This window comes from Haemorhous mexicanus, chromosome 23 (genome assembly GCF_027477595.1).
Source record: "Haemorhous mexicanus isolate bHaeMex1 chromosome 23, bHaeMex1.pri, whole genome shotgun sequence".
NCBI classification, from domain to species: domain Eukaryota; kingdom Metazoa; phylum Chordata; class Aves; order Passeriformes; family Fringillidae; genus Haemorhous; species Haemorhous mexicanus.
In genome coordinates, this window is record NC_082363.1 from 457058 (window position 1) to 483354 (window position 26297).

The window sequence follows — 26297 nt, forward strand, 5'->3', positions numbered from 1 at the left end:
AAAATCCCATGTGCAGAGATTATCTCCATGCTGATTTGAATTGTCTTGTTCAGCTTTGGCCCTCATCCTAGATGGACAAGGAGCAGAAGATTTGGCCAATGGCCTGAGGTCTGTGACCTCCTCTGCATGAACTGGAAAGGGAAGAACTTGTCTCTAAGGTATTTGAGGATTTGCAGCCTTGAGGGGCTGATGAGATGGAACCATGGGAGGCAAATCTTAGATTTCCCCCTTCCCCCCAGGGATTTAATGCTGCACCTTTGGCCAACTGAGCCAAATGAGAGAGGCAAACCTTTCTCTGTTAGGCGATCTCTGGTTTGTACTGAAATGGATCAACCCACAGTGCTCCACCTCAGGACCCACCTAGGGTGTCCCTCCCCATCATCTGTCACATTTTGCTGGAGGTTTATTTGAACTGGTGCTGAGCAGGCAGGAGAGAGGCAGCTGGGGTATTCTGGGGTTTTGCCCTAATGCAAACCTCCCTCACCCTGCACTGCTTCAAGTCAGTTGTCAGCAGATGGTGTCTGGAAACCTTCCAGTGACCACAGGCTCTGCCCCAGCCCATTGCTGTCATGGCACAGATGGGGTTTCACATATGCCTGTGCATTCCCCCAACCTCTTCCCTCTCAAAGAAGAGCAAGAAGACTGCAGGTTTTGCAGAGACCCCCTCCTTCAGCTGGGAGGGTAATGGCCACAGCTCTGAGCTTTCCTGGACCATCCAGGGAGCTCCCTCCTATATAGGAGGGCTTGGCAATACTGAGCCTCACCTGTTGGCTTGAGGTGTCATTTTGAGGTTTTCCTCTGCTTCCCTTTTACTTCTTGACTCATATACCAGTGGGTGAGGGAGAGAGGAACTGGTTCACTTTCCATCTTCCCTCATAGCATCCCTCTGCTTATTAGTTCTCCAGATATTTCATACTACAGCCCAACAGCAAGGACTCTGCACTAACCTAGTCCTAGGCAGAGGGAAGCCAGAGCAGGCAGGACAGCGCTTTATCTTCATGGCAGTGTCCCAGGGAGAAGGACTGCCATGGGGCCCTGTTGCACTAAATCTCTGTGATTTCAGGGCACGCATGGCAGCATTCCTCTGGCTGAGTCCTTCTCTCGTGGCTTCCTAAGGGTGACACAGCAATAGTGGCAGAGCACCAGCATTCCTCCACCCCCAGTCGCTCCACTTTATACTTTTGCTTTTCTCAGCATTCATCAGGATAGGGACTGTCCCCCAGTGTCTTCCTGAGTGAGGAGAACAGGCGCATGGAGGAGAAAGAGGAGACCTATTGTGGGATGCCTGCGAGATGGGGGCAATTACGGGACAGAGGAGAAGAAATCTACTTGGTTTTTCTTCCATCAGCTCTCAGCTCCATTAAATGTCAGTGGATTGCAGGTATCACTGCCCTTCACTGTCTCCAGTGGAACCAGGTACTGGAGAAGAGATAGGGGAAAGGGAGCATGGTGGGACCATCGTGTCCTCCAATAGCCCTAGGCAGCCACTGAGGAGCTTCTGTAAATCAGAGCAGTCCCTGGAGCTGCTCCAAAATCCATCCATTCCCAGGACGCCTTCGAGCTCCCACAACAAGGGGGTGCAGGAGTGTCTCACATTGCCCTCATGAACTGATCACCCTGGCTGGACTCCACGTGGAACTTAACTCTTGGAGGACAGTGCCAGCCTGTCACCACCTGCCTGTCCCTTGCCATGCACCTGGCTGCACAGGCTGGCTGTGGTCCTTCCCTTCCTGAGGCTTAGCCAGGCCAGTGCCACTCCAGGATGCTCAGCATGTGCCTTTAAACAAACAAAAATAACTACAATAGAAGATTTCAAATGCTGTACTACCCTTGCCTTAAACACTTCTTGTCTGCAGCACTCCAAAAGCAGCAGGAGCCCATCCAACAGGAGCTGGCATCACATAGGTCCCCAGACCAGCCAGAGAGCAAACATGTCTGCCGGCACAGGACACCAAGGGGCTCTGGCTTCAGCAATACATACAGCAAAGCAGACAAAACAAAATAAAGAAAGCCAACAATGATCTGGTTTTTTAAACTTTAAATATTTTTTTCTTTAAAATCTGTTTTTCTCTGTGGTTCTGTCTCTGTAAAGAGCTGTGCTCTCCCTGCAGCATCTGGGTCACTTCCTCAGTCCTGGCTGTGGGGCAAGGGAGAAGCAGGGTCACTTAAAGAGGATACAGGTGGGTGCCCTCCCCTGTTCATCACCGGCATGTGTGGATCTCCACCACCCGATGGCAGGGTTTGCACTTGACGGAGCAGCACCAGTGGAATTTGCAGCTGCACCTTTCCACAACCTCCACTTCGTCCGTGTGAAAGCCACGGCCGCAACACATCAGCTCACAGCCATCGATAGCCTTGGAGGTCTTGTTGCACTGCCGCCCACTGGTGCCCAGGACCCCATTCTTGAGGTCATGGTCACAGAAGTCGGGACTGGAGTCTAGGTAGACAAGGTCCTCATCTGTATGTGGCTTGAACTGGGAGTTTTTGGGCACCAGCACTTTGGTGGATCCAATCTCGCTCTGTTCGACCTCTGTGGCACCGTCGAATTTCTCCTTCAGGACACTGCCCACTTTGCGGAAGGGGGGCATGGCTTTCCAGCATGTCTTGAACTCGCATGAGCCTGACACACCATGACACTTACATTCCACCCGCATGTTGTTCAGGATCGCCTGGAGGAACAGACACAAGGAACAAGATGGGATAATCAGTGCGGGCTGCACATAGCAGGGAGGGCACAGTGGATAGGGCCTGGGAGGGCTGTGCAGAAAACACTGCTTGGTGAGTATGGGATTAAAAGAAGCCCAAATGGCTCAAGCCATGGCTGCAGAGCCTGGCTGGGATGCTGCAGAGTGGTGCCAGCTGCCTAGGTTCTCTCCATGCCATTACCTTCCTCCCTGCCTCGTTGTTGTGGAGGTTCATTAATGCTCTGTTGGAAGAGGCCCCTTTGCTCCTCTCACGGATGTCGACGAAGGACTGCGAGAAGGCCACACCATAGGCGATGTTATCGGAGCAGCCCGACCACTGGAAGCCTGAGGCAGAGAGCACAGATGAGACAGGTACTGCCACCCTGTAGTGCTTGAATTCTCCAGCCCCGCTCTTCCTAAAATCCAGCTGGCCTGCCCTCTCTGTCTTGCTGCCTACTAGTCTGTGCCACATGGGAACAGGGGAAGCTAGGGGGTGTGGCCCTGAGGAACACATGGACAAGATGTTTTCAGTCCAGTGGGTGATGCACCCAGGTGTCTTTCTGTGGCAGTCACAGTGTTTTGTTTTTTTAAAACTTCTCCTTCTTTTCTGGATGGCTACAGAGAGTGGGTCTGAATAGCAAATCGAGTGGGTATTTTGGCTACTTTGTGTCCCCATGCAGCTGCAGCTGCTCGGTGTTCAGACACTCACCCTGTGGGCTGCCCCCCTGCACTGTGCGGTCACATCCACACTTGTCCAGCTCGCCACTGCTGCAGGCGCGGGTCACGGCAAAGGCCACCCCTGCCGAAGAGATGGCATAGACGAACGCTGCCTCTCGTGTCCCTGCAATGGCACAAACCATGGTGGGAAAGGTGGCAGAAAGTCTGAGGCAATGTGAGCAGCAATTCTGGAGGCAATGCAGCCCGGTGGCCAAAGGCTCTTGGTAGACTGCCATATGTGTCCCTTCTCCTCTCCCCTCCCCTCTTAACTCTGGTGTGGCACATAAACTCCCCTGAAAAGCTGGTCTAAAAGATGGCTCTTGGCAAAACATGCTATACAGAGCTATCAGGCTAAACCCTTTGTTCTGTCACTTCCTCCTAAGATAGAGGCAGCACACAGGACCCTCATTGTCCCCACCCCCAGGGATGCTGTTTGCTTAGTGCCAAGCCGGGACCTGACTCATCAGAGACCCCTGGGTGCTGGGAGATGTTCTGCAGAAGTGACAGCCCATTCTTGCAATAGTGAAGAAGCTGGGAACTGCCCCACAACATTAAAAACACAAATGATGGATGAATGATAAAACCTGGCAATAGAAGAGACAGAGGCTGCACTGCCAATGTGGGCAGAGCTCTCCAGAGCTTATAACAGAAGACTGTCTTGCCTTGTGCTTGCAGGGCAGCTCTGCAAGCACAAGGCAAGCACATGAAATCTTTCCTGCATCCAGAATAGCTGTCTGCTTTCCACATCCAGGAACATTCCCTGCAGCTGCAGATGCTTGCCATCCATCACAGGGTTGTGCAGCTCGCAATGCCTCCCAAACTACCCTGCAAAACCCTGTTCTGCTCCCACAGCACTCACAGAACTTCACTAGTGTCCAGGGTGCAGTGCAGTCCCAGGTTTTGTGTCTACCTATGTGGTGCCACATGGTTGAGAAAAACTTGTTTGGGAAGTTGGGCGCATCCCTGGGCATGAACACAGAGAGAAGCAGGGGTAGGGATAAGCTTTAGCAACACACAATGCCCACTATCCTCTGAGGCTGGTTGAGGGCACAAACCCTCCATTTCTGAGCAAGGAGGGCTGGTATTTGGGGTGGTCCCATGTTTGGTATTGAGGGGCAATGGCTTGTGAGCAGGCATCACTCAGCTTGCCAGTCAGAGAGAGGGCAGCTACTTTGGTGGTCGCATCCCAGACTTTGGTGGCCCAGCTGGCAGTGGCTGGGGAGGACCCAGCCAGTGTGGGACTGAACTGCCTCCAAGTTAATCGAGGTTAATAGTAGGATCATGTTGGTCGGTTTGTGCTGTGGCTGCCTAAAAAGAGACGACTTTTAGTTTCTGGTATTTCTGGTATTTCCAGTCCCTGAACCTTCACAAGAAGAGATCTTCACCCCTGCATTGAGGGAAGGAAAGTCAAAAAAGGAGCCGGGGGATGCTTTGGTCTAGGGGTCCTGAGATGGGAGGTGAGATAGTGCCTGAGGGGAGGCAGAGATAGCACCTGAGGGGAGGCAAGGGATGCTTCAGTGATCTTAAGGGGTTGCAGAGGGGTTTTCCCCTCTGTATCCTCACTACAGTACTCACAGGATTACAGTCATGTGCTTCTGGGAAGTCAGGGTGCAGCTGGGGGCTGGGGGCTGCCCTGGCCATATCCAGCCCTGAAGGCTGGTGGTGGGGGATGATGCTGCCACATGTTCTTCCCATGCCAGGCGGCACTGAGCCATCCTCCTGACGGTGCCCCCATTGATGCTCTGCTCAAGAGTGGCCATGTGCCAGCCGGGCAGCAGCCACTGCTTCAGCACTGCCCAGAAAGAGACTGAGTAAATGCACCCATGGCTTTATGGAGTGGAGCTCCTAGGTTTGGTGGGGAAGAGACGAGAGCAGGGTGACTTTAGGACCTTTGCTCAAACTTGGCATGTCCTTGTCAATAGGTGTAGAAAAGGTTCAGGAGAGCTGAGGAGCAGCAGGAGTCTGAATATGCTGTACCCAACATACTGAATAGAGCCTCACTGAAGTGCACAGGGACACATCCACCCCAAGATCCAACACTGGATGGGCCATTCCTGACCCTCCCCAGGCACCGGCTCAGGGGCAAGCAGGCAAAATCTCACCTGCAGCCCACCAGACTGCTTTTATAGCCATTCCCCCAGCAGCATCACCCCAGACACGTCCTTCCAGCTCACCTTGTGTCACCACCTTGCCGAAGACAGGCAAGGTATCCAGTGTGGAGCAGTTCCAGCGGCGGTTGCGGAATTGGTATTGGCATTCCTCAATGGCCAGCTGGGCTCCACGTCGCACCGAGTCCATCACCTCCAGATTCCTCTTGCACATCTGCACCTGGCGCTGGATCAAACCCTTCAGCTTCTCGCAGGTCTCCTCCTCAGAGATGCTCCCCACTGAAGACAGCTTTGCCAGGTACCTGCCAAGACACCAGCACAACAGGTTAGGAGGCAAGGGCTGGGGGAGCCCATATTCGTCTGGGACCCATGTTCAGCCTTCCAGAAAGCAAGGAGACTGAACCTCTTACCCCCTCCATAGCTGAGACCTGCTGCCCATCTGGGGTCACCTTTAAATGTACCACAGCAGAGACTCTACAGGATGCATTTCTGGCTGACAGAGAACAAGCCCAAGCAGAACAACCATCCCTCTGCAGCCTAGTTCCTGTCTCTTGGGGAGTCCAGCTGTTGGCTCCCCTTTGCCTCTGTTGCCTGCAAGGAAGATATTTTCAGCGCTGTCTGAATGTGCCTGGTCAGGTCTCCTGAGTATCGGCATATCCAAGTGCTACTAGGAAAAGCCAGAGTTCTCCAAAGTCAGCCAAAACAAGCAGGACAGGCACTTGGCTGCCAGCTCCATCTGCCACAGTGCTCCCACAGCGTGGCTGTGTGCTCATAACTGGCAAACATTGCCCCCCAAACCACTTCCCTCCTGGAGGCTGCTTTTAGCTGCTCCAGACCCCAACAGGCAGGCATGGCCTCTGGGAGCTGCCAGGTTTCCTGTCACTTGGGATTCAAGCAGGGTTTGAAGCAGGGAAGCAGAATCAGGAGCCTGCCAGGGCAAAATTGCACAAGCTGGGCACTTACCTCCACCAGCCCAGCTTGTGAATAGGGCCATGAGGTCTTTGCTGATCTGGAAAAGACTGGTTCTGTGTGGAGGGGACCATGTGTTCTGCTTTCCATAGCGCCAACCTCAGCAGTAAGAGTCAAAGAGCTGCTCTTGGGTGTCAGTATTAGGGGAATGAGGGAGCAAACACCTTGAAGAGCAAGCATCTCAATACCTCTCAGTATTTCCTTGTCCAGTGTGTGGGTATGATGGTCCCTGCTGCACATCCTAGTAACTTAACTTCCCACCCCTTGTGTTGTGGGCATGGTGTCCATGCTTGCCCATTTCCCAGTTCCATCCTCCTGCCCCAACCTCTGGAGCACAGAAGGAGCTTAAGATAGACCCAGTCAGATTTTCCAGTGAGGCTCTGCGATAATCCAATATCCTCTACAACTATTAGTGACTGTTGGCAGGTGTGTATATGAGACTCCCTCCTTCCTGTGGCTGCTGATAGCCACTTCAGATGACACTGCCATAGTGGAGCCCTGACCTGCTGTGGACATGGAGGGTCCCCTGCATGGGACAGGTGTAACTCACACTTGCACCCATCCACTAACCACAATGAGCTTTAGTGTCCTTGGGAGTTGCCAGCATTGTCACACACTGCTACCTTCTCTGCACCAAGAGCTGCAAGTACTGAGCTTTTTGGAAACTTCATTCCTTGACTGCATTTCCCAGCCCTACAGAACTTGTGGGTTTGTCTGTGTGTTTTTTTAACTCCTCCCAAGTTGCAACATCCTGCAAAGGATTTTTCTATTGAAGCCCTGCTTGTCTCTGAGAAGTGACTGTGCAAAAGTGGCTCCTGCTCCCTGCCTGTTCCCATGTGTCCCAGGAACCAGATCTGCTGACTTCAGCCACAAAATAGAGTTGTCACAGCCTCTTCCTCCCATTAACCCTGCCAGTCTGCCCCAGGAGGACAAATCAAGATTTTCTCTTCTGTGCATCAGCAGAATTATTCACCAGCTTGGTTTTATGCTCACAACTGGGGGGGCTGTGGGAGCCACGGAGAAAGCTGTCTTGGCTCATGGTGTCTGTGGGGAGTCTGCATGGCGAGATGTCAGAAGTATTCAGTTTTCCCTGTGCGTGATCATGGAGGCAATGCTTCTCCGACAGTGGGAAGAGACAGGCTGTTGGGGTTTCAGAGTCAAGTGCTGTTAGAGCCTTTATACCAGCAAATCATCTTTGCCCAAGGCTTCCTGCTCCTCCAAGGGGACAGCCCTCTTTGCAGAAGACAGGACCTGATGTACACAGGTGGCTTGAAAAACCCACTGTGGCCAAACTCAGGACTGTCACCTTTCTGCTGGCCCCCACAACATGCAGTGGGTATCTCCAACCCTGTGGTGCAGTCCCAGACATGGAGTGCAACTACTGCTGTTCTCACATCTTGCTGCACTTGGCTGACCTGGGGTGAAGGCACCAAACCACTTCTGGAAGCTTTGAGGATGTTGAATGCTGAGCATACACATGGTACCTGTAACAGCTGTCCCCTCCCAGGTCCAGCCATCATTCCAGTTTGGGCATGGGGAAGATGACACACAACAGAGTGGTAAGATTCAGCTCAAGACAGTGTGGGATACTGATCAGCTTTGAGCCTGGAAGCCAAGAAAATCAGAATCTATCTCCAGTACCAACCCCTTGTGCTGATTTGGCTTCTCCCTCTGCCTGGCATTTATCATGCCAGTCAAGCAGCTCCTTCAAAGCCAGTGAGACTGGTCCTACAGATGAGTCAGTGCCTGCTTTGAGTGCAGACACATTGGTGGAAGAGTTCTGTGACACAGATGTAGCATACACATTATTACCAGCTCTCCTCGGGATGGGGCATCATCTCCTTTTCTAATACATTCCCCAGCTTGAGATTCTCTGGGCAATGTGCAGTAATACATTCAAAGCATGCATAAAGGAAAGTGTGACAAAAGCCTTTCAAGCTTATCCAAGGAGATGCACTTGATAAGGGGCCTTCCCAACTCACATTTAATGCTATTTAGGATTATAAAACAAAGGCCAAGGATGCTTCAAAGATAGGTACAGCTCTCAAGAACAGGTCTGGTAATTTGTTTTGCAATGCAGACAAATAAGATGAAACTATACAGAACAGTGCTCTGGCCTCTCTCCCTCTTGACAGGTCCTGTGTCCTATCACCCCTCCTTGGTCTATGTTTACCAGCCCCTCTGTGGAGATGGAGAAAACTGTGCCTAAAATGCTGTGGCCCCATCATGCTACTAGTTTGTTACTCATCCAGGAGAACTATCACTGCTTTCCAAAAGACAAGGTTTTTGATGGGGGAGGAGGCTCCCATCCTGATCCCTGATTCAGGATCTAGAGGCTGAGGCAAGGATTTAAGGAAGGACCTTGGCTGAAGGACCTCAGCTTTGAGTCTCTCACAGAGCATCTCATCACACCACATTCAGGAGCACCAGGTAGGAATATCTTATACCCTTCCCCTCTCTGGGGCAGATGAAGAGTTAGGTAAGAACTGGGAAACACACTCTGCCCTTGTCAGCACTCAGAGGTGCTTCCATCTCATGTTTCTCAGGGCTATGGAGCACCAAGGCTGTCAGGAATAAAACACATCTGCAGCATCCCACTGTCCCCATGGGAACCTGACTGTAGCGCTTTGTCTGGTTGTTAACAAGAACTTTGCTCCAAACTTTGTTTCCCTGGGCTGAAGTAGTAGAATCTGCAGCCAAAGCCTTTGTCTACCTGCACAGAGAGCTATACAGGCACAGCAGGAGGAAGGCAACAAACAGCTCCTGCCCTCTACAAAGTCTCAATGCAGATCCTCCATCATGACATCACAACTTGATTGCTATGCAGAGCTCTAGATTATAATTTAAGTCTCACATGCAGCCTCAAAACAGCCCTGTTTGTGGAAAACAAACCCAAACAATGGTGTATTTTCTTCCTTTTCCAAGACTGGGAAAAGAATGTTTCAAGAGGAGAGCTGCTGCCCACACCATTTTTTTAAGTTCTGTCTTGCTTCATCATGGCCTTGTATATTTCTTTTCTCCTGCCTTTAAATCCAGGCAAGTCATTTGCACCACAGACTCCTTAAGAGTCATTGATTTAGGAGAAAATTGACTGAAAGCCCTTCCTTTTTTCCATCTGAAGTACTGAGATCAGGACTGAAGCCCATAATTTAAGCAGCTGCAGCTGATGCACTCTGCAAGATGGCAAGTAAGTAAATCTCAAATCCAGGTAGCTTTGGAAAGGTGGGGGATGTCAGAAATCCCTGCTTAAATATAAATTATGATAATACTTTCATGAGGAAGAATAATTAGTGAAATGACAAGGAGACATTGAAAGAGCCATAGCATCTGGCAGATAGAGCCAGGAGGAGAGGAGAGAAGATTCCCTGCCATGGAAAGGTGTGGAAATTTCAGTCATTGACAAATACTCAGTTGAGGTGGGTCAGAGAAGATAGATACCTTGGGGAAAGCAGAGATCTCAAGTGTTTCTTTTTTCCAAACAAATGAGTTTCAAGTGTGAACTCTTTGTATTGTCTCATTTTGGGAATATTTTCCTGAAGATGATAACCTTGAGACCCAGGCCACTGGCATCCCTGATAAACCACTCAATAGATGTTCTGAAATCAGGCTGAGAAGCTTCACCCTGCTCAGCAAATACTCAACCTTCCCACAAGGTTGAGTGGCCAAGGCCACAAAAAGCTTGTCCAAGCCTTAAACTGTAAAGATGATTTAGCTCTGCTCCTGTCTGACAGGCATCAAGCACCTCCATGCTTGTGGAGGGGTCAGCAAGAACATCTCTGTGCCTCCTGAGGGTGCAGGGACAGTCATTGGTCAGCACTTGGGATTGTCCTAAGGATTGAGACAGCTCATGCAGGCAAGCTTCTTCTGGGGAAGAACTAAAGGCTTGTTTATAATGTGAAAAATCCATGGAAAAACCCCATGCATCCCTGCATGCATCTATCTGTCTCCATAGATATATCCATGCAGGGAGAGTTACTGACCAGTGTTATGGCTCCTTACAAGGAGCCATCCTGCACATATGGAGAAGTGTTTTATCTTTGCCTTGTTGCTTTCTCCAAGCAAGAAGGGTGAGTGAAGCCATGGAAAGATGTCAGTCTGGCAGGCCAGATGATGCTCTATGCAGGCCATACAGCTCCCATGATTTCTCATGGTGTCCCACATTGGGCTTAGTGCCAGTCTCCGAGTTCCAACAGCTCCAGGCTAGTAGGGCCCACCACATCCATGGTTCCTCAAGCCTGTCAGCTTGGAAATGTTCCTGTAGGATTTGCAAGAGACCTGCAAGGTTGCCCTTGTCCAGCTGCTGGCTCTGTAGCAGACTTCGCCCTTCCAGGGACCAGGCATCCACCCCCAGGGATTAGACATCCTGCCTTTCTAAGTGTAAACTATGATTTACAAGTCATCCTCTGAAAACCTGTCTGGTTGCTTCCTTGGAGGAAATACAGTAGTCTGCCTCAGTCCTTCCTGTCACAGTTAGGGTACCATCTCTTGGCTGAAATCTGCTTTTCACACCTACTCTTCACCTCCAATTACCGGCTGCAGAGAGAGCCACCCAGGAGGAGGCAGTGCTATGCCTATACCTCCATCCCTCAGCTCAAGGGTGAGCCTACACTTCCCGTCCCCCATCCCTTGGACCCTGCATCTAACACCACGCACACCCAGCAAACACCCATGCCCCAGCCACTGGTGGTGGCTCACCTCCCCCCTCACAAGTCTTTGGGAACAGCAAGATGTCCAGCTGCTGGTCCTGAGCCAGTGCTGCTTTTTGGCTTTCTGAGCATGCAGGGGCAAAATCTCCACTTTTTAAAGGGGGAGAGCAGGATGGAAGCTGGGAAGAGCCTGAACAGCATCTGTTTTGGAAATCTGCTTTAAATGTGTAGGAAATTTCCTTTACTTCCTTTATAAGACAATAGAAGCGACTCCAGGATTCAGGTACAACACCTAGGCCTTGTTGCAAGGGGAGGCAAGTGCAGGCTGACTTCTGCAGTGCTTCAGGCTAGACCTCATTGCAGAAAATCTGATGAGTTTAAAGTTTTGATCAGAATTTGCAAGTATGTGACAAAAAAAGCCTTCTACAGTATTAGTTTGATCTCACCCAACTTTCAGCAGACCCCAGGCTGCTCTCCATTGGCCAACAGACTCAATTACTTTCCCCCAAGTAATTTCATGAAAGCACAATACTGGCTCCAGTTCTGCCAAGCCAGCCAGATCCTGCAAGGCAGCTTCCTTGCTGTGAAGTGCAACAGCCCATGGCAGCAGCTCCAAGAGAGCCTGGAGGATGCTGCCAAGGGTCACCCACAGGAGTCGGGGACAGACACCCCTGGGTAAGTAAGGCAGAGGTTACCTGCACTGAATATGCAGAGCAGAGTCTACCATTCAAGCAGCCTCAGATGACTGTAAGTTTTCAAGCTTTAAGAAAAAAATTATTAATTATTGTAAGAGCCAGTGTCATTGTACTTGTAAGGAAATACAGAAGAATCTCCTAGAAACTGTCAACCTCCAGGATTGCTCAGCAATTTCATCATTTTAAGAAAGTGGCTGTAATGCATTTCCCTACATCTACAATGATTAATTAATCAAGCAGACAGTAGCTCTCAGCAAACTAACATAAACACTTTTTTGCTTCAGTGCAAAAGTCCAGTTTTTATTCATGGAGTCACATCAAGCCATTGCAAAAAAGAAACCTGCCTCTTGCTGTTGCTCATATTTGTAGCTTATCCAGTTCTTCACAGCCTGGCATGCAGAGTGGTTTTATCTCCTTCCTGTCCATCCTCCCTTGAGTTAGGTTCTGCTGTGAAAGACAGGGGTGTAATTTTACTTGAGGCTTTCTTAGGAAAGGACAGAAATGCCCATCATCACTGAGGAGCTAGAGAGCACGGGGCCCTCCTACACCCTGGCAAACACAGCCCTGAAGGGTGTCTGCCAGACAGGACCATTGCTCAGAGACAAGCCAAACTTGTTTGGAAGTCCAGTGCCAGGACTACTGGGTGCAACCTGCAGGGTGCAACCCACAACCAGTCCATTTTCATCGCTGAGATAAAATTAGCTGGTATTGTCAGAAGTGGTAAGACCTACAAATAAAAATTAAAATATATTTCCAGCAGTTTCAATTTCCCACCTCACAGCCTTGGAAACAGGTTCCATAGGTTCATGCACCAACCTTGTGGATCTGACAGGATCCCTAGAGCAATGCAAAGGAGCCCTGAATATCTCAGAAGTGGAGAGCCATTCGTCCAACCCACAGTACCCCTCAAAGTAAGGAAATTCCTCATCAAACCCAAATGGTGCAACCCACCACCCTGGCTGCCGGGTCCAGCTCAGATGTAACCGGGGAACCTTCCTGACACTGTCCTCACAGCAAAAGCCAGGAGCATGGAGAAGGGAGTGGAGCTTGGCAGGAATAGCTCTGTGTTAGAGCCAGCAGTACCTGCCAAATCTGTGCCATGGCTGCATGGCATCTGAAGGGAAAATACTGGACTGGTTCCTCACCACATGGAAGATGGAGCATTGCAATGACAATGCAAAGAATGTTGTACAAAATTAAACTATGCCAGGCTCCAGGTGAAGTGATCTCTCCCCACTATCAAAGCTGTAGAGACTCACCTGAAAAAAATAAAGCCTGGTTTAAAGCCAGAAGGATGCAAATGCAGGACCCAGGCATACTTCCTCTCAAATCTTCTGCATTGCATAATGGCCCAAACAAAATGAGCGTTCCGGCTGCTCTTGCAACATCCCTACTCCTAAGCTGGCAGAGATGGGCACAGAGAATTGGGCCCCCTGTCTGAAAGCACTGTGTGATGTTCTGATGGAAGGAGGCCAGGGAAATCCAAACTCCTTTTATCCCTTCCTGACCAGCCCTTGAAAGTGGTTAGAAAGCAGCTGCTTAGCCAGGCTTGTTTGGACCTTCGCAATGTCTTCAAGCTTTCCCAGAGCACTCATATTAATTTTTTTTTTTAAAGGTTTTAAAAGCCCATCTGTGCTCCTGGCCCTTTAAGCCAAGTTCCAAGCCCAGACGGAGATTTTAAATCCCTGTAAAGAACAGGCAGACAGAGCTGCTGGTGGTATACCCTGCTCTAAAATGGCATGACCATATCTCAGACCAAGCATGTCCATATGGAGAGCCTCCTCCAGAACCAGTTTTAGCTACAAGAAAATGGAGAGAGGCTGTAATGATTCCCAGATAGTTTGATAACCAGGGGTCTCACCCCTAAAGGACCCTACCCTGTTGTATCTGATGTTTTCTGTTTCTGTTCTCTCATCATTCAAACCTCTGAACAGCTAGAGAGCAAGGCTGTGGGCCCCAGTGCCTCATGTATTTAGTGGATAACCCACTTTGCACATTTTCTAGTTCACTTTTTCACGTGGACTTCCTTATCTCCAAAATAAGTAAAACAATTAATAACTAAGTAACTAAACAACTGGACTAAAACCAAAGCCTGGCACTCCTGTGCCAGCTGTGGAATGATGCTTGTTTGGCTAGCAGTCTCTATGAAACACCCTCAGCATCAGGATGAGTTTGGAGCAAAAGAGGCCTTGCTTCCAAATTCAACCACATCACTGCACGTGTGGGTTCAAGAGTCTACCAAGTGCAAGTTGCTTTGAAAAGCAACTCATCTGCTTCCCCTGAAAAAGCATAACCCTGGACTCCTTAAGAGATAAAGCAGAAGCCAGAAGGACCTTCCTGTGCACAGCCCACAAGATGTAAAAGGCTCTGTCTACAGCCCTTTATTTAATTTACAAACCTCTGCCTGAAGAGGCAGGAGGCAAATCAGAGCCTCCAAATGCAGAAGGAAGAGCAAGCCTGAGGCTTTCACAAGAAGTGCGAACAGAGTATCTCTTCAGATTTGGAGAACAGAGGCTTTCTGGATAGGCAACAAGGCAAGCAGCAACTCCCCAGACTCAGAACACTGATAAAAACCACCTGAGGTTTGCTTCCTAACCAGGGAGAAAGTAGGTTGGTTTGTTTAATGAAAAGATTTGGGAAATCTCTTCCAGCTCAATGGCCACTGTAGCAGAGTGATCCCTTTGAGAGATCCCCACATCACCTCCTTTTTATACTGGATGGGGCAGCTCATTGCATGGCCAAAACAAGCACTTTCCCCACAAAGCCAGGCCTACAGAAACACTTAGCTCAAGCATTGCAAGCAGTGTATCTCCAAAGCACTGGGGGAATGCGAGTCTGTACAGGTCTAAAGAAGCTTTAGAGCTTTAGGAGGAGAGAAAAAAAAAGCTCACAACTGAGCTTAATCTCTAATCCAGCAGGTTTCTGGAAAAGCAAACTTCACCGCATGCTGCCAGTCCGTGCACACACCTCTGTGCAGAACTATGTGCCTGGCGAAGCTGGATCCATCCCGTGTGCTGGGCATAAGCTGGCAGCGCCCTGGGATAACGCCGAGCATGCCGAGCCCACACACGTGAAGACATACAAGGCACACTCATTCCTCGAATATCTGATAATTCCTGGGATCCTTCTAACTCTGTTTATTGCCTCTGGCAGTCTTTGTTTCTGATGTGAGAAGATAAACAATGGGAATTGTCTTAATCCTAAAGGCAAAGAATAAAAAGCACTGAGCGGGGGATGATCCTTTTATCATGATACATTTGCAACATCAAAAAAAATTGACCCCCTTCCTTTGAAATGCACTGAAATGTATCTGCTTTTCCTCCCCTGTTGGCAGGAATGAGCCCTCCGCTCTTTGCTGCTGAGCCCCCGGCGCCCACCCTTGCTCTGCCAGCACGGACGGCTGCACACAGCCCTCCCTGACTAGTGCGGCGAACCACCACTCCACCTCGCCTCCCAAATCCTATTCCAGCTGCGTGCGGCGCCGGGCACCGAGAGGAGTCCCACCTCTGCACATCCGTGCGGGGCAGCTTGCCGACCTCACTCATGAAACCCCCACTCTCCGCCGTGCCTGTCCCAGGGCAGCAGAAGCTGCTCCTCTCCAGAGATCTGCCATCACCTCACAGAGCTTCCTCATCAGGACTTTTCTTCCTGCAGGAAAAACACTCCCACAGTTCCCAATATACCTTCACCAGAAGCATGACAGCTTAAAAGACCACCTTGATAGCTGCTATGATCCACCCACCAGTTGCTAGAGACGTGCGGCATGCAAATCGCTCCATCTGGCAAAGAAGGAGGGGAGAAGGACTAAGCACAACGCATCCCAGGCAGCCACCTTTTCTCACAGGCAGGACACTCGGAGAGTGCCGCTGACCTGGCACTTTCCCCAGGCACTGGGGAGCATCCTCCAAAAACCACCTACATCCCACAGCCTCCAGCGAGTCAAAATGTAAAGGCAGGAGCTGTATCCGGATGCAGAGAGGACTCCTTGCATAGGGGATGTGTGCCCACCTGAGCACCTGTGTTTGAGATACACGACACTCAGGATCTTTCATGCTGACAATCCCGGGAACTCCTTAACCTGTGTGGGGTACTTGCCCCTGCCGAGAGAAATCCATGAAGGTGAGATGGAGGCGGCCCACGCTCCTAGCCGGAGAGCGGGTCTGCTGGGTGCGTGCACAGGAACTCATTAGTTCCCGTCAGCCGGCAACACAGGCAGCGGGGGAAGCACCATCTCCCACCAGAGCAGATTTACTAGGAAGAACCGATGCCTTCGTTCAAAGTTAGGTGGGAAAGTGTTTTCATGCTCCATCCCCTCTGACCCGGGAAGGGGGAAAGGAGGGGGGGGTGTCCTCTTCAGAAAGTAGTCCCACCGCCTTGGCAAACACGTAGGAATTTTCCAGAACGATTTCCGCCCCTGTTTACCTTACACATTATTTCAGTGTTTGTTTAGCGGGTTCCCGATGTCATCGGACTCCTCTGCGGCGTGCAACAGCCCCCCGACACCCGTCCTCCTACCGGGAATGGGGCGCCGAGGCGTGGGCAGCCCTGCTCGCTGCAGATCCCCGGGCCCAGCACGTTTGGCCGCCCCAGCTCTGCCAAATTCTCCCCTGGACCGCTGGCCCTCTCGTGGCATCTCGCCAACACCCAGGCCCCACTCCGACCCGACGCCCCGACCTCCACCCGTGATCCGGGTGTGATCCGGATTCATAACTTAAGGACAAAAAATGGGACAGGGGCTAGATAACCAGCCCCATTCCCATCAGCCGCGATAACACACTGCCACTGAGCGGCTGGGGAGAGTCGGTATCCCCTGCCGCCCACCTGCCTGCGGATGAGGGCTGCAACCCCACCGCCACGGCGGGAAGGGTCAGCGGGGACAGGAGACGGACGCGATGACGACGGGCGCCCTATGGCCCGCCGGGGACCGAGTAGCATCGCTGCAGGAGGTCGCGCCCGGTGCTGCCCAACCTCGCGGCACCTGCTCCGCGCCCCCGGGGCTACCAACAGGTTGCGGCGTGTCCGTGTTCCCCCTCTCGCTCCGCGGCTACTCACAGCCAGTTGCTGGCGTTGGCCGAGAAGGTGGCGAGGATGATGAGCAGCAAGGAGCGCAGAGAATACTCAGGGCTCATCCTGGAGGGCAGGCGGGGTGGGACTGCGCGGAGCCGGCGGCGGCAGCGCCCCCGCCGCCCCGCGCCCAGGGCAGCCGCCGCCGCAGGTGGGCGCGGGCAGGAGCGCCGGGCGCTGCCCGGCTGATGCTCCCGCGGCGGCCGCTGAGCCCGACTGTCAGCGCGGCCGGCCCGTCCCGGGATGGAGCGGCGGGGCCGGAGGCGGGCCGGGGGCGGAGGCAGCCCCGGGGGCCGCCCCGGCTCCGCCGCTCCCTGGGCGGGACTCACTGTCGGGGACATCCCCGGGGCGGGCCGGCGGCGGGGAGGGCACCAGGGGCTCCGGCGGCAGAGAGGGCATTGGGAGTTTCTCCGGCGACGTGGAGGGCACCGGGGAATCCGCCAGCGTCCCCCACCTTGCTGCTGCACCCACCAAGCGGCACCTCTGAGTGGGTTTTCTGGGTGCGGGGAGAGACGAGAGAACCTCACAGAGGGGAGGGGCGGGGGTTTCCGCATCTGATGTTTTTGGGGTGATTTCCTAGTCGCTGTGAAGAAGCAGAGGCCTGAGATGTCCTGGAGCTTCCTGGAGTGCATCGCCCAGGCTGCCTTCTTCAACAAGCACCCCTTTGACTTGGAGTGATTTCCGAAATTCCAGTTTCTGAGGATTCACTGTAAATGCCAAAGTGCATTTGAAAATTTGCAACTAAGGAGAGGGGTCTGGGTGGGTTCTATCTGGGGTATCTCTCTGGGGATTCTGTCAGGAGAACAGCATTTGGAGATGGAACAGGGACAAGTTTGCAAACCCTCTTGGCATCTCAATAGGGGCTGCCAGACACAGTGGCTCGTGGCAGGCTCTAGAATGTGCAGATGGAGGGTGATGCTTGAACAAATATCAAAGCTTAAATTCACCTCTGGAAAAGTCAACTCTTGGGAAATCCCAAGAGCTCCTAAGAGGATGTCTTAACCACCCTGAGGCCAAGAGATGTGGTGGGGATCCCTATCTCTGCTCCATCCGCTATGCCTCTGTCTATCCATATGGGCATAAACGACTTAATTTAAAGCCAGGAGCAACATGAGCTGGCTGCTTGGTGTGAAATCCAAGATCCCAGGCAGCCACAATTGTGCACCAAATCTCCTCTTGACAATGTTGTTACTTAGGTCCATTACTAAAACCTCTTGCTACCATCTCTAAAATCTTGCCAAGCTGGTTTGGAGCTATTCAAGATTCCCTTTGTCTTTTCAGCTCTGTTTTCCTGTAGCTGGGGCACACTTATTCAAAGCACTTGTGCTAGGCTGCACATACACCTGTCTAACTTTATTACACCTACTTTAAAATCTCTGCATTAGTTCCCTGTCAAAGTGAGGATTTAATTTCAAAGTGCTTTAACTTATATTCCATCTCCTGACAGGCAGCAGCCCACCCTCACCTAGTCATTCATTTGGCTTTCACATCCTTGCTGATTATCCTGGGTGAAAATGGGATGCTGGCTGCTTTGCTGGTGACTTGGAGGTTGTTGCCGTGAGCCCTGTCTGGGTAATTCAGTGCAACTGGAGCTGATTAATCTGGCTCATCATTTGAGACAAAGCTGATGCCTTCTGGCTTCTAATTGCTCAGGGTGTTGAGTGAACTTGTCACAAAGGCAAGAACTAATTGAGAGGCTAAGGGGAATGAGAGGTTAGAGGGCTGTAGCTGGCTGGCCAGAGCTACATGGGTCTATGGGAATGTCATACTTCTGAGCCTCTCATGCGTTATTCCTCTCCAAGGTTAAACATCAGACAGAAGCCAGAAGGGTGGGCGTGGATCCTGGGGTCCTGGCTGGCATGGACATCTGCAGCCCACATAGCACTCTTGGCAGAAATGCTCCTGGTGCCAGGGCTGGTGGTGCTGCTGGCAGGCTCAGGGCACCCTGCTGCTCTTTTTGGGGTAGCTGTAGTGGCAGGATGGTGCAGTGGGTGCTTGACATTGATCTGGAGGACCTCTTGAGATTTCTCTTGGCCTGGATGAGGAGTTGTAGATCATGTCCACCTAGTTCTGCACCAGCTTCAGGTCCTGTTTCCATTGTAGCAGGTGGAACAGAGGGGACTGTCCTGACTTAACTAGCAGGAGAACAGGAAAGCCAGGCCATTGCAGCAGTCACAGTGTGCATTGGGGATAGAGTGTCACAAGCACAGGATGCACTGGGGATAGAGTGTCCATGGACTCATGAGTGGTACTCCCATGCCACAGGGGAGGCAGATCCAAACATCTCTGGAGTAAGTCACCCCGAAAGGAAGTGCTGTGTAAGCTGCCTGTGGAGATGATAACAGTGCACCAGGGCAGGAGGGTTGTTTATTTTACAGTCTCTGGGGTGGAGGAGGTGATAAGTGTGAACAGAGGACAGAATATGGAAATGGCACTCGCTTCAAGGATGTGGGTTCCTTGGTCATTTCAAAGATGCCCATGAAACACTGCTTGGTCATTACTTAGAGCTTTCTGGAAGCTGGGTTCTTTTGGCCTCTGATTCAGAAGGTGCTAAGGTGCTTTAAAAACCTAAAGCCCAGCTGATTTGGAAGAGAGGAAGGCCCAGATCCAGGGGAATGTTTAAGGGACACAGCAAGTCTCCTGGCCTGTGCATTGTTGCAGAGGCCTCTTGGCCAGCAGGGCCCCTCCTGTGTACTCCTCTCAGGACAGCAGCTGGTGATGAAGGCCCCTTGTCACTGCCAGTGTGGGTTGGAGCTCAGTGCCTGCTGACCACCCCAGGCTGCAAGGCATCACTCTTTGTTACTGACTGTGTGTTGCTTTAATGATCATCTAACTCCCATTAGATAAGGAAACTCCCTTTGATGTGTAAATATTTCAGTGATGGGAAGAGGAATGAAATGCACCCCAAGGCTTGCCCAGGTGGGTATTTTTTCAAAGAGAAATTACCATCACCATATCGCAGGCAAGGCAAAGGGCAAGCAGTGGTAACAGGAAGGGATTTTCAGCCCAGAGACAAATGTGAAAGCAACAAAGCATGCAACAAAATTGTAGCCAGACTCTGGATATAAGTAATGGAAATACAAACTACACTGAAGAGTAAGTGCAGGCAGGTAGCACTCTTCCTCAGTTCCTGGATCTGACCAGTGCTATCAGTCATGGAGGTTGTGAGAGGTACTTTACAGGTTCTTTTCAGATTTCTGATGCCCCATGGGCTTACTAAATGGGATTGAAAAGAGGGTACTCTACAATTTAGAGAATAGTCTCTACCGTGTGGTGGGGAGAAGAGCTGCAAGAAGAAGGAAAGGAGAACTCATGGGTGAATCTGAGACTGTAGAGTTGGCTCTGAAAAGAAATAAATTCTATTTTGGATTTAATCGAATATAGCTATCAGACACTCTAGCAACAGTACAGGTATTAATCCTGTCTCGGAGAAAGGAGAAGTTGTTCTGGGAGCCTCCATGCCAGAAAATACAGGACAGTTTTACTCCTTTACAGAAACCTGTGTTTTTTCTGATGAAATTTATTTCAAACTACCCAAACATTTCCAAGTGGCACTAATGGCTGGTTAGAGTAGGGACTGTATGGGACTGCAGTTCACAATCACAAGCAGCTTTGCAAACATGACGGTTGCTCTGATAAAAGAGCTATGTCCAGTCCATTACAGTCAGGGAGTGAGCAGTTGCTGTAACCCATGCTCACCTGGGCAGTTCGACACATCACAGTGGCCACTGGAACATCAAGACTAGCCTTTTTTTCAGCTGCAGCAGGATGCCTTTAGCCCTGTAGCTATTCCAGAGCCTGCTTGGGAATGTGCATTTATTTGTATGAGTCTTCAGAAGCAGGTGTTCAGTTAAAATAAATCTTCAGTGACATCACCTGAAATCTGGCACTGAGGCTGGTAAGACTCACTCCTCCAATTTTATTGTCAAATAGGGCACTGAAAAAAATACAGAGTGGCTTGGGATTTAGAGACTTTTGGATGTTGTCTCTGAACACACCATCAAAATTTCTCTGGGAAAAATGAATGACTATGGTGATCTTGTGGGTGCTGTCCATGAGGGAAGTTAAGACCATCCCCAAATATTGTGAATGCCTTCAAACCATACAATTGCAGAAAGAGCCAACTTTTCCACTGCTCAGATAGATCTTTTTCACTGGTCTGTGAATGAACTGTCCCCTGGGTTGTACTATTTTCAGAGGAGATTGTCATCACAATTCCGGATTCTGGCATTTAAAATATATCCCAACTTATTTCCCCACTGACTTGGGTGCCATCCACACCAAGCAGTGTGTTGCACTGCTGAAACAAACCTTGATCCGGGTGCTGGACTGGCAGTGCACATGTAGACAGCTGACACTGGAGTGACAGCTCACAACTACAACATTTGCCCTACTCATTCTGCCCAGGAAGAAAATGAGATTTCAGGCTGGTTGGATACATAACACCCTGATTCACTCCTTTCCAGTGCTCGTTATACCTCCAGGCATTTAAGAGCACTGAGATGTCATCACCCACCGTGGGAGCTGGGAGATACATGCTCAGCTGAGCAGGATGGAAGGAGGGATGGAAGCCACCAGGACTGCAAAGGGTCTTCCAAGCTAGGGATGGTCAGGAGAGAACAGGGCAGGTGTGAACACCTTGGACTGTTCATGACTTGTGGTGGAGTTATCTTCAGCTTATCTTCACATTCAGCAGATGTGGCAGATGATGGAATCCCAGACTGGTTTGGGCTGGAAAGGACATTAAAGATAATCTCATTCCACCCTGTGCCATGGACAGAGACACCTTTCACTATCCCAGGTTGCTCCAAGCCCCATCCAACCTGGCCTTGAACACTTCCAGGGATGGGGCAGCCACAGCTTCTCTGGACAATCAGTTCCAGGCTTCACCAGCCTTTTAGTAAAGAATTTCTACCTAATATCTTCTATCTCTTCTCCTTTAGTTTAAAACTGTTCCCCCTTGTCATGTCACTATCTGCTTTGTTAAAAGGTTATTCTTCCTCTTTTTTTAAGCCCCTGTAAGTACTGGAAGGCTGCAATGATTTTCCCCAGAGCGATGAGACCTACAACCACCCCAGGTGGCGTTACCATTGCCAAGGTGCTCAGCCTAAGTGATGTCCACATCTTTCTTCCTGTGTGTGACCAAGGAGGTCATAGGGCTGTGTCTTGCTCCATCTCTCTCCTTGCACCACTCAATGTGTTGATGCTCTTGCTATTGTGGTTTTGGCCCAGCCAATATGTACCTTGCAGACAGTGGCTAGGCAAAGAGCAAGGGATATCTTGTCCCAAGCCATAGGAGAGGTAAGACCCGTTTATTTTAGGTCCCTGACAACTCCTTAGCATTTCACCCTTGGTGTCACGATTCCCTTACCTGCTTTGTCTTGTAATGCAGACATGGCCTTTTGGGGATACAAACCAGAGGTGTGAAGGAGCAGAAGAAAATCAATGAAAAGACAGGTGCTGATTTGGATTATTTGGTCTACTGGTAGTGAATAAAATACTGATGGAGAAAATCTTCTAAATCTCTGGAAGCAAGTAAAACTATGGCTGGAAAGAAATTCCAAGCTTTGTCCCATGACAAGGGCTGACAGAGACAAATTAACTTAGTCTGGGCCAGTGGAGAAGTCCAGGACCAAATTCTTCTGCTGCTTCTCATCCAGGGTTTCTGCTTGTCTGTGTGTAAATTCCTCCTCTTTCATTGCAAAGAGGATGAAGATTTGCATTGGCCAAGCCATTTGAAAGCCATGTGAAATATCAATAAGGACAGAATTTTTCCTGTATTTGGCTATCAGATAAATGTCAAGACACTGACCTTACAGCAGAGCATGGCTATGTTTGGAGGACATTAAGTTGCATTTCCCTGCCCTGACTGGTGAGTGTTTTAAATGGGGACAGCATTCTCCCTCCACACCCATCTTCAAGAGGTCCCAGTGTTTCTGTTGAACCATCTCTTCCATTGGCTCAGTTTGCATCCACCAAGTGGAGGAAAGGGGAGGCTGAGATATGAGCAGCACCTTGGGAGGTCTGTTCCTTTCGTGGAGATATGTGTGGAGCAAACTGCTGGCTGTACAACTTTTTCATGCTAGTGTCAGATAGATGATGCAAGTCTGTGGATAGGGAAGAAGCAGATCTGGACTTTGGGGGACAGGTTGCTGCACTCATAAGTTTGAGCCTGCTGCTTTGCCAAAATGCAATTGATAATTGAACCTGATTCCTGAACCAAGTCCTTGTTTCTCCTGAAACACATCAAGAATGAAGTTCCTGCAGAAGCATTGGGCTGTCTGGAGCTCATCTATTTAATTTTCTCTTGTAGTGGGAAATCTCTTATTTTAAATAAAGTTCTTTTCAGAAATGACTAATTAAACTACAGAACAGGAAATGTAAGAGACTGTAAAATCCCCTCAGCTGTCCAGTGCATTTCTACATAAATATGGTGGCAAAATGATGAAAACAAAACCTTTTGGAGACAAATGCGAATGAGAGACCTGGTGAGGCAGCGTTGAAAAATCTATTGTTTGTTATAATAAAGTGAAACCACTGTGTTTATCTTATGTCCTGGAGGATTTAGCACAATTATTCTTAGGAAGGGAGGGAAGTCACATAGAAATCAGAATAGCCCAGATTTTTTGCTAAAATCTTTGTACAAATCAGGTAATTCAACTACAGAAAAGGACTTTGGGGCTGTTGCTTCTGAAATTATCCTGCAAAACTGGAAGGACTGTAAATGTTTGGCTTTAATAGCTACATACAATGCAAACCTAATCAGTGAAGCTTGAAATGTCCATAGCAGGGAAGAAAGGTAGAGTTTTATGGCTCTATGGAGGTGTGCAGAAGACCAGACACAAAAGCTGCCTAACACCCATGTAGGAAGGTAGCCGCTGCTCTCCCATCTGACAAAAGTCACTCTGTGATCAGAGACAACTGGACAAATTTTCACACCAGCATGATCTGCTTATTTGCCTGAGTTGGTTGTGAAGGCTGGAGGAGGTATAGCACAGATTCCCCTTGCAACCAGCCTCCTCCCCCAGGGCGTTCAGGCAGCCTCATTACCTCAGCTCCCACCCAGGTTGTGTGGCTGTGGGGCAAGGACCTGGCAGAAACCATCCCAGCAATTTGGGGAGGAATTACAGTTGTGCTGTCTAACTTTCAGTTTTTGCCTCCAGCAGAGGCTAAAAATGTTCCACATTGCTTAGAGGTGTCAGGTTCTGTAGCCGTAGGATGGGAACAGCCCTCAGAACCTCTCAGTTACACATTACCCTGAATATCTCAGCAAATTACTTGTAGCTAATTGAAATAAAGGAAACACAGTGGCTCGGTTTACCTGGCGGACTGTATATAGCAACGCAACCACTGCATTTTGCATTGGTGATAAAAACACGATTTATTATCCCATGTGTCAAACACTGACCTTTTTTTCCCCCCCTCAGTCTGTGCTTCCTTCTCATGTCAATATAGCAATGTTCATCCCAACTAATGTCAATAGTTTCTTATTAACATTTCAGCTCTAAAAGTGCAGAGCCTCCAAATAATCTTAGACATTCCCTAGAATCCCTAAACCTGTGGTCAGTGGTTTTCAACATGCTTCGGTTTGCTGAGTCTGAAAAATTTTCCTGTGGCAATGCGGACCCTTCTAAAGCAACTTAACTGTACTGATAACAGACTCCAGGTTGATGAGTTACTTTGTGTGGACTCTGCATAAGTAGGAATTTGCGGATCAGAAGTTCAAAAGTGCAGATGCAAGAGATACATGGGAGAGAGGTAATCAGTCAGATGTGTGTAATTTTGCATGTTGAATTTAGAGGGGTTCTTAAGTTCCTAAGGCAGGTGTGCATCAGAAAAACTCCTAAGAGAGATCACCAGGAATGGGACTGTTAAAGCAAATGATGGTTGTGGTACTTGTATATGTTTGACTTATGATGATGCATATATATCTCAGTAAATCTCTGTCTATATCTCAGTGTGTGTATATATGTATGATCTATGATCTTTGAATCCAGCTTGAACTTCAGGAAAATGTCACATGGGAAATCAGTCCTGCACTGGCAATGATGAATCCATCACCTGTCCCCTGCTAATGGGAATGCTTCTGGAGACAATGTGGTTGCTGCAGCACAGGGAGCTGACTTCTGTCCAGCTGACTTCTGCAGCATGGGGATTTCTCCAGAGCAGAATAAAGAGATAGGTCAAAAATACCAGAGAACCAGGGAAACAAAATGCAGAGGGGCTCAGATGCAGGAAATTTTGGGAGGAGATGGGATCAGAAAGGCACATGTTCGCAGTCTCAGGTTAGTGACAAAGAATGAAACTGCTGGAGGAAAGAGCAGGGAAGCTCCACATGTTTGAGGGACAAGCCGTGGTTAGGTGGAAGTGGAGAGGAGATTAAGAGTGACAGATTGTGTTGTCCATGTGCCTGTGTTTCTTGCACTCAGTGACCAGATGATGGATGGTGATGGATGGTGGAGCAACACTGTGTCTCCTTGATGAGGGAAGCTGTACCTCCAGAGTAACTCCTTGGGGGCTTCTGTGCAAATGCCAGTGGAAGGGTGGCTGTTTTGGAGGAACTAGACACTCTTTAGTACTGCTAGACCAAATGTCCTCTTCCATCCAAGGGGTAGCATTTGGAATTTGTGCCCTTGACACAGTATGAGCATTGTAGGCTTCCAAGATGGCAAAATGTCCAAGCCACGGGGTGGACCACTGAAAGCTGAAATGCAGGAGCCCTGCCAGGAAGGTATTGGCAAAATGCCAATACCACCATGCTAGCAGAGATGCTCTGGAGTCACAGCTTATGAAGAAGAGATATCAGGAGCACAAAGGCATGGCACAGAAGTCCAGCAGTGGAGATGGAGGATGTGAACTTCCCATCACCTTTAGAGGTCTGGGTAAGCAGTGCCTCAGAGGGATGTTATGGGCACAGGATTTCCCTAACACAGATATTTTCTGAGGCAGATGCTCAGCATCAAGGAAAATGTGCTATGTCCTGACCCTCTGCAGTAAACAACCAAGTAACTGAAGCTGAGAGGTGGCCATGTTTCTTCTCCCAAGGTTTGTTCAGTGTCCTTTAACTTTGGACCCCAGTGGGTTCCTACCCCAAATGGGTCGCTATTCCTTCTCCTGGAGAGGGAGAAATAGCAGAACACATAGGGGAAGGAAGGCCTTGGGAATACTGAGTTCTCAGATGGGAATGCCATGCTAAGATGTGCAACATTCCACCGTGTCTCTGAAACATCTGATAGCCTGGAGGATATTGTTGGCCTGCTGGATTCTTTAGTGATCCTTAGATGTGTCCTTTGCTGTGATTTGAGAATGCACCATCCTACAAGAGACAGATCCCCAGCACACTGTGGGAAGCTCATGCAGGACAGCCCACCACAAAGGGTTTGACACATCTTCCATAAGTGTAATTACCTGAAA

The 26297-nt window shown here is 49.8% G+C and overlaps 1 protein-coding gene across 4 annotated transcripts; it reads right to left on the bottom strand.

The window, feature by feature from the left end:
- Nucleotides 1-2006: 2006 nt before the first annotated feature.
- WNT4 (Wnt family member 4) lies at nucleotides 2007-17028 on the bottom strand. 4 transcript variants are annotated; one of them, XM_059866593.1, is made up of 6 exons: nucleotides 16872-17004; nucleotides 12164-12266; nucleotides 5576-5811; nucleotides 3394-3525; nucleotides 2887-3029; nucleotides 2007-2669 (listed from the first exon to the last, which is right to left on the bottom strand). In XM_059866593.1, the coding sequence occupies exons 2-6, from the start codon at nucleotides 12178-12180 to the stop codon at nucleotides 2202-2204; spliced, it is 996 nt and encodes a 331-aa protein (XP_059722576.1). In that variant the 5' UTR covers nucleotides 12181-12266; nucleotides 16872-17004; the 3' UTR covers nucleotides 2007-2201. The 4 variants fall into 4 exon arrangements, with proteins under 4 accessions (XP_059722576.1, XP_059722577.1, XP_059722575.1 ...); XM_059866594.1 differs by having other exon boundaries at nucleotides 12164-12263; nucleotides 16872-16979; XM_059866592.1 differs by lacking the exon at nucleotides 12164-12266 and having other exon boundaries at nucleotides 16872-17028.
- Between the last annotated feature and the right edge of the window lie 9269 nt (nucleotides 17029-26297).

Excerpts from the sequence above, each read along its gene's own strand:
- WNT4 (XM_059866595.1), bottom strand. The coding sequence starts at position 14,914 with ATGAGTGTGCCTTGTATGTCTTCACGTGTGTGGGCTCGGCATGCTCGG. Across the intron at positions 3,526-5,575 it reads CGGCAAGGTGGTGACACAAG|GGACACGAGAGGCAGCGTTC; the intron begins GTGAGCTGGAAG and ends GTGCCATTGCAG. Across the intron at positions 2,670-2,886 it reads ACAACGAGGCAGGGAGGAAG|GCGATCCTGAACAACATGCG; the intron begins GTAATGGCATGG and ends CTGTTCCTCCAG.